Source organism: Mustela nigripes, chromosome 5, assembly GCF_022355385.1.
Source record: "Mustela nigripes isolate SB6536 chromosome 5, MUSNIG.SB6536, whole genome shotgun sequence".
In the NCBI taxonomy this organism is placed as follows: domain Eukaryota; kingdom Metazoa; phylum Chordata; class Mammalia; order Carnivora; family Mustelidae; genus Mustela; species Mustela nigripes.
The window spans coordinates 52,076,541-52,092,059 of NC_081561.1; the positions used below are offsets into that span (position 1 = coordinate 52,076,541).

Below are 15,519 nucleotides of genomic sequence, written 5' to 3' on the forward strand. Positions count from 1 at the left end.
ACTGGGGGTATAGCCAAAATTCAAGAAGCTCTAATGAAGGTTGTATTTTATTGGAGGTTGATGGGCTATAAACAAGTATACCGTGTTTCCGTGGTGACAAAAGCTTTGTAGAAAATGAAGAAGAGTCAGGGGTAGAGAGAATGTTGGTCACAGGGACCTGTCTTTTCCTGTTTCCTGAGCCTGCATGCTCAAGAAGGCATTCTGGTGAGGTGTCAAGACTGGTCTTCCTTGTCTTTGTCACGTAGGAGACACTGTGACTGGAGACAGGCCCCCACTCTACCTCCTTCACCCGCCCATCTTGACACAGATGCTCACAAATAGGTCTCTGCTGTGCTTGGTGTTCCAACTTGCTGATCAATGACTTCTTTCAAGATGACTCTGCTGGTGTTGCAAGTACATTTAAGGTGACATGTAAGATTTGCAGACACTGCACATTCCGTGAAGTTCACAGAAGTGCTGACACGCCGTAAGAAGAAAACAAATTGCATAAGCTTCCTCGCTGAGACAGGAAAGTTTGTGCGTGCGTATACACACACACACACACACACACACACATATATATATTTGCTCACATATACATAAGTTTATATATACAGATTTATTTGGAGTTGTTTGTACTGAAGTAAAGATGAGGGCATGTTCTGGATAGTTCTTAAATCTTTATTTTCACCCCCACCCCCATAGGCCTGTGAGGAAATGGTTTTGGGATGGGAATGAGTCATTTGTTTATCTCAAAGGAGAAAACGAAAGCTAAAGGCTGAGCACTTTGGGGAATACAGGGGAAAGAGCTTATATTCAGGGAAAGTGAAACATGCATTGACCAATGAGTTGGGTTGGTAACAAGAAATATGGCTGTCACCAAATACCTCATGTTGGTATCAGCTGAGAGGTATATTGATCATTTAAATCTACTTGAGGGGTGCCTACTACATGCCAGACATTATAGGAACTGGGGGTATAGCCAAAATTCAAGAAGCTCTAATGAAGGTTGTATTTTATTGGAGGTTGATGGGCTATAAACAAGTATACCGTGTTTCCGTGGTGACAAAAGCTTTGTAGAAAATGAAGAAGAGTCAGGGGTAGAGAGAATGTTGGTCACAGGGACCTGTCTTTTCCTGTTTCCTGAGCCTGGTATATTGACAAGATGTCTTTTAAAATACCCTTAGCAGGGGCATCTGGGTGTCTCAGTGGGTTAAGCATCTGATTCTTGGTTTAGGCTCAGGTCATGATCTCAGTGCCCTGAGATCCAGGGAGCCCTTCCTAGGGCTCTGCCCTCAGCCCAGTAGGCTTGGATTCTCTCCCTTTCTCCCTCCCTTCCCTGGGCTCTTTCCCCATCTTCTCCTTCCCTTTTGCTCTTGCCTCTCTGCTCCTTCTCCTCTGTTCCTCCTCCTCTGCTGCTCTCCCCACCCCTATGCACTGTGTCTCTTCAATGAATGAATGAATAAATAAATAAATAAATAAATAAGTCTTTAAAAAAATCCCCTAAACATTCTTTTTTGCTTAATTGGATCAAAGTGATAGGGATCAGAAGATAAGGACATTGGAAAGTGAGCCACTCCCACTGTGTCCTGGAGTGTTGCCCTGGTAATCACAGGACTACCACTGGCACAGGGAATGATGTTACCAGTGTGTCATATGAAACAGTCAAGAGCTAAAAGCTTGTGTTTGTAATGACAGGCTCAAGGACAACTTGCAACTACGGCCATACGTTTCTCTTTCACTTCCCCAGATGGCTGCTGGATAGTTGAGGCACATTCATTTTCTTAGAACTTTTAGTATTTAGTCATTGTTTTGTACTAAAGCATAAGCATCCCTTAAAATGCACACATCTCTTGATATCATTATAATGCCAAGGAGAAGTTTGGGCAAAAAGGAAGCTTAGGTCTCTTGAAACTTACAATACTTAACATTTACATCAATTTCAAATCTACCACACTGACTAGAGACACTGAAGGTGGAAGAAAAAAATGGCAAAAGATTTCACAAGGGAGATGGAATTTGAGTCTGGGGTTTTCATTTAGATACACTCACCATCATTTGATTTAAGTTAAATAGAGCTTGAAAATGTAGAAAGCAATGTGAAAGCATGTGGGCCAATCCCGGTGGTTCAAACCCGTGGGCTGCAGATTTATAAGTATTCTGGGTTTCTGCCTATTTGTTTACCTGCTGTATAAGGAAGGTGGTTGGAGTCACACGTGTGTGTGTGTGTGTAACATCTGTAAATGTGTGGATGGAATTAGCAGCTGGATGATTCACTTAGGATGATTATTTCATCGATTTTCATTGAGCACTGCTACGTGTCAGATACTTTTTCGGGGTGTGGGGATGTAGAAACAAGCAAAACAAAGTCCTGGCTTTTGTTTGGTCAGCTCAATAGGTGAGAAAAACACACAGAATTAAATATTTTATCCCAGAATAAAGCAGTATTTGGGAGAAGGAGTGACTGGAGATGCTATTTTATTAAGGAGATAGGGTAGGTGCTATTATGTGCTCAGAGACCTGAATGAAGTAGGAGAGGGGGCCAGCAGATATTTTGAGGAAGAAAGTTCCAGGAGAGGCTAAGATAAGTGAAAAAATATGAGTTGGCAGCCTCCTCTGCATGGGTCCCTTCTGTCCTCACCACTGTGGCCTCTGATACAACCTTCAAACTCCTTGAGCCTTTGTTTTCCCAAGGATAAGGAGGAGATAACAATATTTAACCTTTCCACTTGCCAAGGTGGGGGCCGAGTGTAGCAATTTTTGAAGGTGGCCAGGCTGGGCCAAGATGTTATGTAACACATGGAGGACAGCTAATGTGTACACACACAGGTGCTTCAGAGCAAGAGAGGAAGTCTTAAAAGTTCACTTAGAGCTAGATAACAGGTATCGGTGCTAATTCTAAGTGTTAAGATGTTCTCAGTTAATGGAAGATACCATGGAATGGCCTTCCTTTGACCCTCTTTCATACCTAATTGATGTCTAATTGTTCTAGATCTTTCCACCCCGAGAACCTTGGTTTTTTGGTCGTTCTGTAGCTGGGGTATGGACCTGACCACCTGGTTGATGTTTCAGGAAGAGCTGTGCTGCTGAATCCTTCAGAGCCCTTACAACTCATCCACACCCCCATCTGGCTGGGCTCACTGGCCTTCCTTAAGAACCTGAGCTTCAGGGGCTGGTTTGGAGGAAACATCCGGGTCCCTTTTTGGGATACATCTCCCTCCGCCTAGCCCTCGCCCCTAGTTCATCCTCAGACTTTGATGCAGAAGTGTTATCTGATGGATCATGAACATGACCATTCCCTGGGCCCCACCTCCTGTGTTTCTGATTCCATCCTGGTGGCTCTGAGGGACTCTGCACCTTATACAGTTCTGAGTGACTCTCTTTAAAATGAAGGGACGGGATTTCTCTAGAGTCTTTCCATTTATGATCTTCTAGGAACTTAGGCTTTTTCGAAAGTCCTCTGGTTCACCTTCTCTGCTGTTGACTTTACCATCTTCGTCCAGTTCAGCCTCTTCCAGCTTCTCACCACTTGATTCCATTCCATTTTCTTCCTATTCACCTCCCTTTCCTCTTTATGGATTTTATGGGAGTAGATGAAGGGATTTTAAGAACATATCATGTGTACAGCCTGTTAAGGACCACTTTGTGGAATGTCACCTCCCTTTGCCTAGCTCCAGTGTGAAATCAGTAGAGAGCGAACCTTCTCTCCCACTTTTTGAGTCTACGGATGGTTCTCGTGGGGCTATGGTTCATACAACTCACAAAGATGCTCACATACCACCCCTTCTTCCTTTCATGGTGTTGGCGCTGCTGATTACTATGCCTTACGCTTTTCCATCTCTTAAACTGAGAGGAGTCCCTGGCTTTTTTCTCATTTGTAGGTTTAGAGAATGAAAAGATCCTGCTTTTCCTTATACCAAAGGCTTGTTGGTGATTGGGTTGGGTACACAACTCAAGACTATTGAGCTGGGGGGTCTGTACACTCTCCTGGCTCTTTTGGCTACACATTTTTCCATTTTCTCTCTCAGAACGACTGCAGGGTACTATTCTCTGTGTAGGTGTAGTTACTGGTGTTATAAACAGGCCTTTCCTTCCTAATCATCTTCTCCCATCTGTCTCTAACCCTTCACAAGAGGATCTTCTAGGCAGTTCTTTTATAGAAACTCAGACTTCACATTAGGTTGGAATCTAGGCAGGAAGAAGAAGCATGTGGAAAGAGGCAGACATATGTTGTGTGTACTACCTTGAGGGAAACACCTTCTCGATTCTGATTTTATTATACTAATCATAATTATAGTCCCATAACTGCTCAAGACATTTAGACATGTTCTCGATCTCTTCCATGAACTGAGTACTGCTTTCTGTGGTTTTCACATTCTTTTTTTGAAAACATGTGACTTCAGTATGACCATAAATTAAAAGGAAAGTTAATGGTTCTGGGAGGGAGACTGGAGGCTGGGTGGGAATGGGGTGCTTCCTTATTTGGGCTCCTTGCAGCCTCATTCCCAGCCCCTCATTCAAAGTTTCCGGGCTATCATGTGAAGGCAGTGGGCATTTCACCCATACATTTCATTTTCAGCATGGATGCACCAAGCTCAAAGGGAAAGGCAACAATAATATTAAAAAAAAAAAAAAAAGTAGGAGGATGGATCAGAACACTTGGAAAGAGGAATGTTCCTATAAAACAGGGACACTTGGCAGTACAGCCAGTGAAAAATGATACCAATTATATAAAGCAAAATGCCACCCATCAAGCAGAACATTTTAATTCTCTTTATTCCAGGCTATTTATGACTTTTTGTTCAAGACTCAATGCGTGTCTGTAAAAATAAAAAATGGATTCGACCCTGTCTATTAGGTAGAAGGGGGCTTGTTCTAGGAAAAAAAAAAAAAGGAAAAAAGGTAAGAAAACATTAGCAACATGACACTGTTGGAGAGTTCCAGTGGCCAACACAGAGACATTTCAAGTGTAACTTTGCCCCTTCTGTATTTTTCCCTTTTTGAGTTGGTGGTATGAGGAAGAGAGGGTGACTGATTTTATTGAGACGTTTGACATTATATGTTAATCAACTTTAGTTTAAGAAGTTTCCATTTAGATTGATCCCCCTACTATCCTGCTTTAAAACAAAACAAAACACAAAACATTAAAACTTTTCCAGGGCAGCTTTTCCTTTCATTTCTGCCGGAGGTGGTCCAGAGCTCACAGCTGGTTTCCTGAAAGAGTGCCACAAGATGGCGACAACGTCACGGTGGAGAACGGCCATTCCCTGCTGCTTGATACCAACACAAGCATCCTCAGCTTACTGCACGTTAAAGGTCTGTGGAGTGTGGAGACTGGTGGTGGCATTACTGTGTATAATTCTACCACTTTGGGGGAGCAGGATGGAGGGGAACATTTTGGATAAGTTCCAGCTCTTCATTGACAACTTATACTGGGAACAAATCGAAATTTTACCATAAAAGGAAGAAGTGGTCAGAGGGTTAAAAATGAAGGCCCTGTCTTTTGCCTATTGTAAGCACAGAGTTTAATTCTTTTATTTTTCCAAACACAAGAAGGTTAACAGTGTTATCAAAGAATACGCTTCTTTATTCCAGCACTTTGTAGTCGTGCTTGTCCAGGGTAGCCCCCACAATGTAGCAAAATGCTCTGAAACTGGTTAAGGCTGTTGCCTTTGAAATTCTCTGCCAAGAAAGCAATGTCATCCTGCTTTTACCCTGTTGTGGTTTTGACTTCCTGGTCCCATGGAAAGTCATATAAATAGGCTTCCTTATTGCAAAGCTGGCCACATAGCTCTAGGGTCTGGGAAGTTGGACGAGACTGAGAATTCAAATTTCAACTCCTCCACCACATCACCAAATGACTAAGTCACTTATTTCACCTCTTTGAGCATTTGTTTCCTTATCTGCTAAATGAGAATAAAAATCATTGCCTACTTCAGTGGCTGATAATAAGGAATGGTTATCAAAGTGACTGTCTTCATTGGCAAATGAAAATAGCTTTGGAAATGTGATTAGTTATGGGTAGCTATAAAACTCTGCACTGAAACAGTACTCTTTACTAAAAATATATTTAACACTTACAGGGGCATTTGCTCTTGTTAAAGTAAGAGCATGGCTACATAAGGGAAAAGCAAATATTTTGAAGGGGATAAACCAATGTAATATTGATACCTGTCTCATATAGACAGAATCAGGTTTTTCTGATTAGGTGTTTTACATTTTGTATTTTAAGAAGTTAGAAAGTACCCTCTCCACCCCTAACCCAACCCCGGTAGCAAGGAAGAAGTTTTCAGGCAAATCAGTTAATTAGTACCCTTTAGGACAAATGGTCTGTCAGTTTGGGATCTTGACCTCTTTGTGGGTTGTGTGTATGTGTGTGTACGTGTGTGTGTGTGTGCGTGCATGCACGCACGTGTGACTAGTGGCTTTGGGGGATGCTGACTTATCAATGGACATCAACTACCTAAAGATCAACAATGACACAGGAAGACTACAGACTTAAAATCTTAGCTTAAAGATGCTCTTTGTAGACCTTTAACCAGGGGTCAAATGCTGCTGGGGGATGGGATGACCTTTAGGCTCTCAGGGTCTTTGCCTTTTATTGATATCATTTGGGAGAACGTCCCAGCTCAAAGTCTTGCCCAACTGAGTCTCTGGATGTCCCATTAGTTCCAGGTCAGTATTCAATCAAGAAAAGGTGTTGATAGAGCGAGAGCCTGAAGATGGGAAAGAGGCATTAGAAAGGGGACAAAGGCTAAGAAAAAACAAGGACATGTGGAATATACACTTGGTTTCTCACTCTTGGAGATTTTAAGATCTAAATAATGAAAATACTTGTCACCTTTCAAAAGTGGCTTTTATTAATATTCCTAGTCCAGGCAATATATTTCAGTCTCAAATTATTTGAAGTAAGAGAGCCAGGTTTGGAAGAGCAAACCCTTACCCTGTGGAGAGGGAGGAGTTATCTAAAGGATCCCATCTTTCTCTTGGAGAGTAGAGACATTGGTAGGAATGTAAGGGTAAATAGTAGACACCAGTTTCTGTACATGTAGGTACAGGAGGTGTTGGCAGGAAACAGGGTTGCTTGGAATGAAATTGAGTGTTTTGTCATATGTGTATGAGTCATAACTTCTAGAAAGAATGAGAACGGGGAAGAGGCACAGGTCATATTTGATTCAGCCAGTGACTTATTGATACTTAGTAAGTGGCCTAGGAACTTGTATGAGATATAAGAAAAGGTGAAGAATAATACTTAATGTCAGTAATATGCATATAACTAAAGAAATTAATTAGAGAGCAAATATTTAAAAAGTAAAATTTCTGGGGCACCTGGGTAGCTCAGTGGGTTAAGACTCTGCCTTCGGCTCAGATCATGATCTCAGATGGGTCCTGGGGTTGAACCCCTCTTCAGGCTCTGCTCAGTGGAGAGCCTGCTTGCCCCTCTCTCTCTGCCTGCCTCTCTGCCTAGTTGTGATCTCTGTCTGTCAAATAAATAAATAAAATCTTTGGGAAAAAAAGAAAAGCAAAATTTCTGATTCTAAAAATTGTGTTGCAAGCAGTGAGGCAGAATAAGGTCCAGAGGACTCAGGGTATGGAAGGTTGAGATTAGAACTGGGTGGTGGAGAGAAGGTGAAGAGCCTATTATTTATGAATGAGACAAGTTTTGACCATCCATATACAGAGAGAATCTAAATTTGAGGAACCTCCCCTCAATGTTGCTTATTGGAACTGTACGTGTCCAGTGGTTCAGGCCAAAAACCCTGGAATCATCCTGGACTTCTTTTTCTCACCTCCCATGACCAATCCATTACTGAATTTTGTCTGGACCTTTGACATGTGTCCATATATCAACATCTCCCTTGGTCCCAACCTAGTCCTAACCAACATAATTTTTGGCTGGGACCATTTCAAATGGCCTTGTAGTTGGTTCCCATGTTTCTGATTCTTTGTTTTCCTTAGAAGAAGACCCCAGTTTTTATTTAGGACAGCAGTGTATCCAGCTAAAATGCTATATTTCCTGGCCTTCTTTGTGGTTAGACATAGCCTTGTGGCTAAGAGCTGGTCAATGAGATATAAGGGGAGGTAGGGTACAGGACATCTGGGAAGTGTCCTGAAGTAGAGTGGACCCAATAGGAGGCATGCTCTATTTGTCCTTTCTTCTTTCTCTTCTTTACTTCTTGGAATGTAAATGTGATTGTTCCATTTTTAGCTGACATCTTGGACAATGAGGTGGTTCATTAAGAATGGGAAAGCAGAAAAATGGGAGAAACCCAGGACCCTGATGACACTGGAGTTACCTTAATAGCATGGCACCTTGGCCAGCCCATCTCTGAAGATATTTCACACGTTTAAGTCATGGTATTTGACTTTTATGCCATATACTAAACAAAAAACAAAACAAAACAAAACAACCCACAAAAAAACCAAAAACCAAAAACCAAAACACAACCCCATAGTTTATTGTCCACATCCTTCAAAAACATGTCAGATCTTGTACTTCGTTCCTGTAACGCCCCCCAGTGGCTTCCCATCTCATTAGGAGTAAAATCTGACCTTAACCATTATCCAACATCTGATCTCTTCATTGACCTGTCTTTCTTATTTGCTTTGCTCCAGCTCTTCGATAAATATACCAGGCGTACACACCTACCTCAGGCTTTGCCCATAATACCTTTGCCTGGGATATTCTTCCTCCATATATTCATGTGGCTCACTTTTTTTGTTTGCTCTTTGAGAAAATGTCCACTTATCAGAGAGGCCTTGCTGGTCATCTTTTCTGAAATTGCAATCACTTCTTATCTACTTTGCTTTACTTTTCTTTATAACACTTATCACCACAGAACATATTATGAATTTCCTTGTTTGTTTACAGTCTGCTTCCTCTGCTAGAATAAGCTCAAAAAGGCAAACGACCTCAGCAATTTATTTGCTACTATTTCTTCAAGGTCTAGGACATCGAATTTACATGTTGATGGTTGAATAAAACCATGTGTTTCTGGTTGATGGACAAGTAAAATGGTGCAAAGTTCAGATCTTGGGTGAAATTTAAGAAGTGTAATTTTTATTTTTATTTTTTTTAAGATTTTATTTATTTATTTGACAAACAGAGATCACAAGCAGGGAGAGAGGCAGGCACAGAGATAGAGAAACAGGCTCCCCGCTGAGCAGAGAGCTCGATTCAGAGCTTGATCCCAGGATCCTGAGATCATGACCCGAGCTGAAGGCAGAGGCTTTAAACCACCGAGCCACCCAGGCATCCAGAAGTGTAATTTTTAACCTCTTGCTTTGTTCATTATTACTTTTCCTGACAAATTAACTTTTACTGTCCTTCGTTCTCACATATGTATGCAGTATAGGTACACAGGTAAACACACATGTATATATGCACATATGTATACTTATAAATGTGTGTATATTTTTACATATATGTATACAAACACATACCATATATAAATGTATGCAATTATGAGTTGTGAGAAATATAAAATCTATTATTAAGTTACTTTTCCATTTCTAAAAGGCATTTGAAACTGGTAAAGGACTCCAACTCTCAAAAATCTGGTTCCTAGCATAGCTCTAAACCTTTAATGTCTTCTGTTGTCTATAATATGTGTGAAAGTTCTTAAGAGATAATAACAAGTTTTTCAAATATGAGATTGAATCATCATCAGCAACAGCAGTAATTCAATCTCTGAATCTGTTACTGTCTCTCTCTTTCATATCCTTTCATGGTATCAGAAAAGTAGCTGAGTGGAATTTTCTTTGTTTTTTTCTGATACCGTCTGGGGCCACGATTAAGGACAAACAGTTTCAAGCCCAAAAATAATTTCTTCAAAAGATTTGAACAAATGAAATCAGAAGTGTGATAGTGGGAGCACTTTCTCAGCCATCCTCACAGTATTCCAAAGGTGATGTTCCACAGTAAATATGGTACAGACTTTGAAAGGATTCGTGCTACATAACAGTGAAACTAGATCCCTTGACAACTATATTTAGAAGTACTTTATGAAAATATTGCATCGTCTATATTATTTTTCCATTCATGGAAGCCAGCCTCCCAATATGTAGAAGTGGAGGCTTCTACATCGGGAAAACCAGTACTTCTATGTATGGCCCTCAAGAGTCTTGAGTTCTCCGTGCTTTGCTTGTATTTCTATCTGTAAAATAGAACTGACATTCTTTTCTTACTAGTACAATTTATATAGTAGAAAGGAGGGTTATAAATTTCTCTGAGGCAAAATTTTTGCCATTTTTTATGAGGCTGTATGTACCAATTTCTGAACTTTATTAAAAAATGGCATCTTAATTTCATGACCATAAGAGCTTCAGCTATATTTATTAGTATTTTACCTTAATTAGCAAATATTCAGAACTTCCATTTACTTACCATCTCTACTTCTTCCTTCCATTTTTCTCTCTCTCTTTTTTTAGATCATTTTTTTGGGGGTACTGTTAAACACAAAAGAGAATTAACCCAATCAATTAATACTAATGAGCTGGGATGGAGATAGGCATATTGCTTTGATTTAATTAATTATATTTTCCGTTCTTTTATGTTAAGATGCCCAACGGCCATAGGCATTGCTGAATTAAAATTTGTTTTTTTCTCCCAAGTAATTATGATGAGCCATAATAACAAAGGAGGGACGTTACCCTCTTGTCAGAGCTTATACATCCTGGGCAAGGAACTTGAGTTTGCGGTCTGTAGTTGGAGAAACATTTATGTTTTCTGAATGAAGCAATGAATTTCTCTCTGTTCTGGTGGCCAAGCAGTTTGACATAAAGTGGCCTAGCGATAATGATTAAGAAAGGGCCAGTTATGGGGCACCTGGGTGGCTCAGTCAGTTAAGCATCTGCCTTCAGCTCAGGTCATGATCTCAGGATCCTGGGATCGAGCCCCCACATTGGGCTCCCTGCTCAGCGAGGAGCCTGCTTCTCCTTCTCCCTCTGCTCTCCCCCATGTTTTGCTCTCTCACTCTTGCTCTCTCTCTCTCAGATTCTTAAAAAAAAAAAAAAAAAAAAAAAAAAAAAAAAAGGCCAGCTGGGGGAGGATGAACCCTAGAAACCCCTCTTCCATGGCATTGGGCTCTGAAAAGGAAGGCATTTCAGTTTATTACTTACAATGCCTTCCCTTTCCAGTGCTTGAGGACAGACTTTTTTCTAGTGTCTGTGGTTGCTGAATAGAGCGTGGGGCTCTTTTAATGTGATTTTCTACTTCTTGGTCTGCTGTTGTATACCAAGGCAGTTCAGTGCTTGGCAGGCTTTTGAGCCAGAGAGGATGGAGTCTGAATCTGGGCTCTTTTTCTTACTAGCCCTGTGACCTTGGATAACTGGCCCAGCTTCCATAAACCTCACATTTCACCTCATGAGGGTCACGCCTGTTCTAATGGCAGCAACAGTGACAGTGATGGCTAACCTTTATTGTTTGCTGTTGTGGGGCAAGTCTGCAATGTGTTGCCCAAATCAGATGGATGTGTTGAGTATTCTTAGGTGAGGGAATGTTCGTAAAGCTCTTAGCACAGGGCCTGGTCCAGAGTAAACATCCAGTTAATGATAGGTTTTGTTTTGTTTCCGGACTGATGGGGATAACAGAAGAGATGGCTGAAATATCAGGCCTAAGTTGCAATTTTATTTACAGATAGTGGCTGCCTCTATGTACAAAGCAAACTGGATTACTGAAAGAATTAGCTTAGTAATAAGGACCTTGGATTGCTTTTTGCCTCTGTTATCTTTGGAATACATATTGAAGTGCTTTTCTTTCTATGGCAAGAGAGGGAAAGATACAGAGATGGCAGCAGCAGAGTCTATCCATTTGGTTGTCCCCATTTTCCTTGTTATTTTGACTTCACGGAAGCCATGTTTTCCTGGTGCCATTTGGCATAGGGTCTTATTTTCTCCAATTTTTTTTTTTTTTTATGGTCTCCAGTTTTGAAGATACTCAGATCTTTCTTGTCCATTATCTTTGGGGTGTCTAGGGCATGCAAATGAATATTCTTAGCTCATTGAGATGAACCACCTTTTCTTGAACCATTCTCGAGTTCATTGTAGAGTTTCTTCATCCTTGGCAAGGATTTGAGGAGTTCAGAGTGAGGTGTTCAGGGCTGTCCCCAACACAGCCTTTTTAACCCCAGGGATATTCCAGTTGGTTCCTACTAGTTAGTAGGGAGTCGGACTCATTTGCAGAGGTGTATGCTTTAGATAATTCTTTGCGGTCCCGTGGTCTGGGAATGCCACGAAGCACAACTTCCCTGGGACATGACTTGTGGTTTCTCTGGGCATCAGGTCTGTGGGAGTCATTGGGAAGATTACCCTCTGCCTATAATTTCCACTTCACAGATGTCAGCATGGATTTAAAAGAAATCTACATCTGCGGGCAGGCTGGAGTTGTGCTAAAAATGAAATACTCTGCATTATTACTACTTTCTCAACTATATAGTATTTTGGTCAGCGTGAGGGAGTTTCGGGGGTAGGTCCCATTTGTTACAAATTGGTCAGTTTAAAGTAATTTATCTGGAAGTTGGCTGGAAAAGGAAATCCACTGAGTTATCTCCTCTTCCAGCTGAGCCATAGTGACCCTTCAGGGCAGGAGGGGAGATCAGGAGGTGTAGACTCTGCAGCAAGGTGGGCTTATTATATTGTGGTCAGGAAACTGGGGGCCTGAGTTGAAATTCAAGGCAGTCCCAGATTCTCCTTTAGCTTTCAGTAAGCCGCCGGACCTCAAATCAAGATGGAAAATACAAATGACGGTGCCTCTCTCCCCTTTGTAGGAAGGAAGTGCAGTGAAGGGCTTAAATGTACTGTCTTCCTCATAATTTCAAGCATGGTGCTCCAGAATGTGCTGGGCTTTGCAGTAGGCAGAAGAGGAAGCCTGAGGAAGAAGTCAGCATCAGAGAGAAATAACCGGACTTTTTTTGAAATCCACCCTTATCTTCCTTGACCCCGTGTGTCTCTGTGTGGTGGTCTTTTCCTGGGGATTACATATTTAATATGGGGCTGTGTTTTTAATTCCTTCTACCTTTGGAGAAGGTGCGGCATAAGGCTCTAAGCTCAAGAAAGCAGGAACCAGGTCCGTGTTTGCTCACGTTTGTATTACGGGACCATTATATCTTCAGGCACATGGTAGGTATTCAATAATTGTTGAAAGAGCTAACGAATGAATGAATTTCTGACCTAAAGAAGCAGATTAATGTTAGTTGTGGATTTTTCTATCATCAGAGTCCTTCCTGGTATTCTTAAATGTTAGTGGATTAGCCCAGACAGTGACCAATTTCATTTACTATTTGTGTATCAGGAGATCAGAGACAAAAGCTTTTTACTGTGGGGGACACTTGGCTCTGAAACCCCTTATTTTTCCCAATCAGACAATGACTTACATTATTTACCTCCAGAGAACAGTCCCAGACACACTTGATTAGCCTTAAATGAAAGATAAGCCATTGCTATGAGAAAGGACATGCTTTCCATAGATGGGCAGACAGACAGATAGATAGATATTAAACAATTTACAGTTTTGTGTTTTGACAACTTGAATGTCGTAACATGAAAAATGCTACTGAAAGGGACCAGTCCTTTCCTAGCACAGAAGCTATAATATTTTCAGTAATGAAAAATAAATATTTTAAACTTCCTTACTTAAAACCCTTTACTGGCTTTCCGTTCGCTTTTGAGATCAAGCCTAAACTACTTAATATGGCTTATGGGGTCCTTCAGGGTTTTTTGGTCTCTCCTTACCTCTTTATCTCACTTGTTGATTAATGATTTCCATATCCTATTTATCCAGATGGAAAACAGAACTAGAACTCTGGGATGTTTATGTATCCGGGATTCTTATGCATATAAAAACATATCAGAGACCAAGCCCTTTGTCACTTGTATTTCTCATGTACTGTAATATTCCTGCAGGTCAGGAAAAGGTAGGAGGTGTTCTCACTTTTTAAATAAACAAATCCAATGAGGAAACAACTGTGACCTTTTCCTCGTGAAGTTAGTATGCTACAGCCAATTTATGTTTACAATATTCAGAGAACAATTATATTTGGAACCTTTCTAATTGCTTAGAGAAATGTATCAAATTGGAGGGATATTCAAAAATGTGATTGGGTCGGTGCTTATTCGAACTTTGGTAGGAGGGAGAAGATTATTTGAATGAATGAGTAACTTGGTAGTGAGGGAGATTTTTACCTGCCTGGAACAGACTTTGAAGAAAAGGTAGGTTTTTTTTGTTGTTGTTGTTGGTTTGTTTTGTGTGTTTTTTTCTTTTTCTTTTTTTTTTTTTCCTGGTCTTTTCTGTTTCTCTTTGTAAATAGCTTTTGTTCTGAAGTCTTAAGCGATGTTTTAGAAACTCATGGACCAACCAAGGGCCTGTATCCTTAAATGCCAGAACCTGTGTTGGTAAAAAGATGGGATGATTGTTTTGGAGAGGGAAAGGAACCAAGCGGGAGCCTGGGTGGCTCAGTCATTAAGTGTCTGCCTTCGGCTCAGGTCAGGATCCCAGGGTCCTGGGATTGAGTCCCACATCAGGCTCCCTGCTCAGTGGGGAGCCTACTTCTCCTTCTGCTTGCCACTCCCCCTGCTTATTCTCTCTGTCAAATAAATAAATAAAATCTTAAAAAAACAAAGGAACCAAGATTTAGTTAAGTAACAATTCATAATAGTAGCTATAATGACGAAGGCATTTTTGGTATCTGTGTTTCAGTTCCTTTAAATATTTTTTATAGTTTTATAGTTTTTAAATTTTTTTTATAGTTTTCCACAAATAGGTTTAAATGTTATAATTAATATAGAGTTAATCAATTTATAAAATTAATTTAATGAGTTTCATGTGTCACAGAAAAAGTGAACGCTGACTCACAATCTTTATCACCTTTCTCCATTGGCTGTGCAGTTGGCCAATGCACTAAAACCAAGGTATTTTTATTCACCTGGAGCGATTTAAACTTCACCTTGACCTTGTGGCAGTAGAGCCTGTATTTTTCACATTTTTTTTTTCTTTCAACACCTGGCTGAAAGGCTGGGAAGTAACGGCACATATTGGTTGGATGGCGAAGTGAGTTACTCTACAATCCCATCTTGTATTTCTCCACCTATTTTGGAAGAGAGCAGACAGCACAAGGCTATGGACACCTAGATCAGTTGCTCCATTGACCTAGAGTAGCAGTTCTCAAAGTGTGGTCCTTGATCAGCAGCATCACCTGGGACCTTGTGAGAAATGCAAATCTTGGGGCCCCACAGCAGACCTGCTTTGGGGTGGAGGCTCGCCAGTCTGTGTTTTAAGACCTCCAGGGGACTGAGATGCACGCTCAAGTTTGAGAACTGCGAGCCTAAAACAATAGAGGGAGCCACATAGAATTGTCAGGACCGGAAGCCAATTAACCTAGACCTGCTACTTTTTTCCCAAAGGCTATGTGACCCTTTGCAAAGAGCAATGGAAACTTGGCTGGGCACATTGCATGGGCCAGTCCGGAGCACAGCGGGTTTATTTGTTGTTGTTTGTTTTGTTTTGTTAGATGTAGTTCTCTGTCCTGCCAGGAAAATCAGAGC

General features: G+C 40.9%; 1 protein-coding gene across 12 annotated transcripts in view; it reads left to right on the forward strand.

The window, feature by feature from the left end:
* The window catches only part of PKHD1 (PKHD1 ciliary IPT domain containing fibrocystin/polyductin), a 478,342-nt gene that overhangs the window by 134,665 nt on the left and 328,158 nt on the right, over positions 1-15,519 (forward strand). For all 12 annotated transcript variants that reach the window (XM_059400266.1, XM_059400267.1, XM_059400265.1 and 9 more), the window contains one exon: positions 5,139-5,295. In XM_059400266.1, coding sequence (XP_059256249.1) covers positions 5,139-5,295 — 157 coding nt within the window. The remainder of the gene's footprint in view (positions 1-5,138; positions 5,296-15,519) is intronic.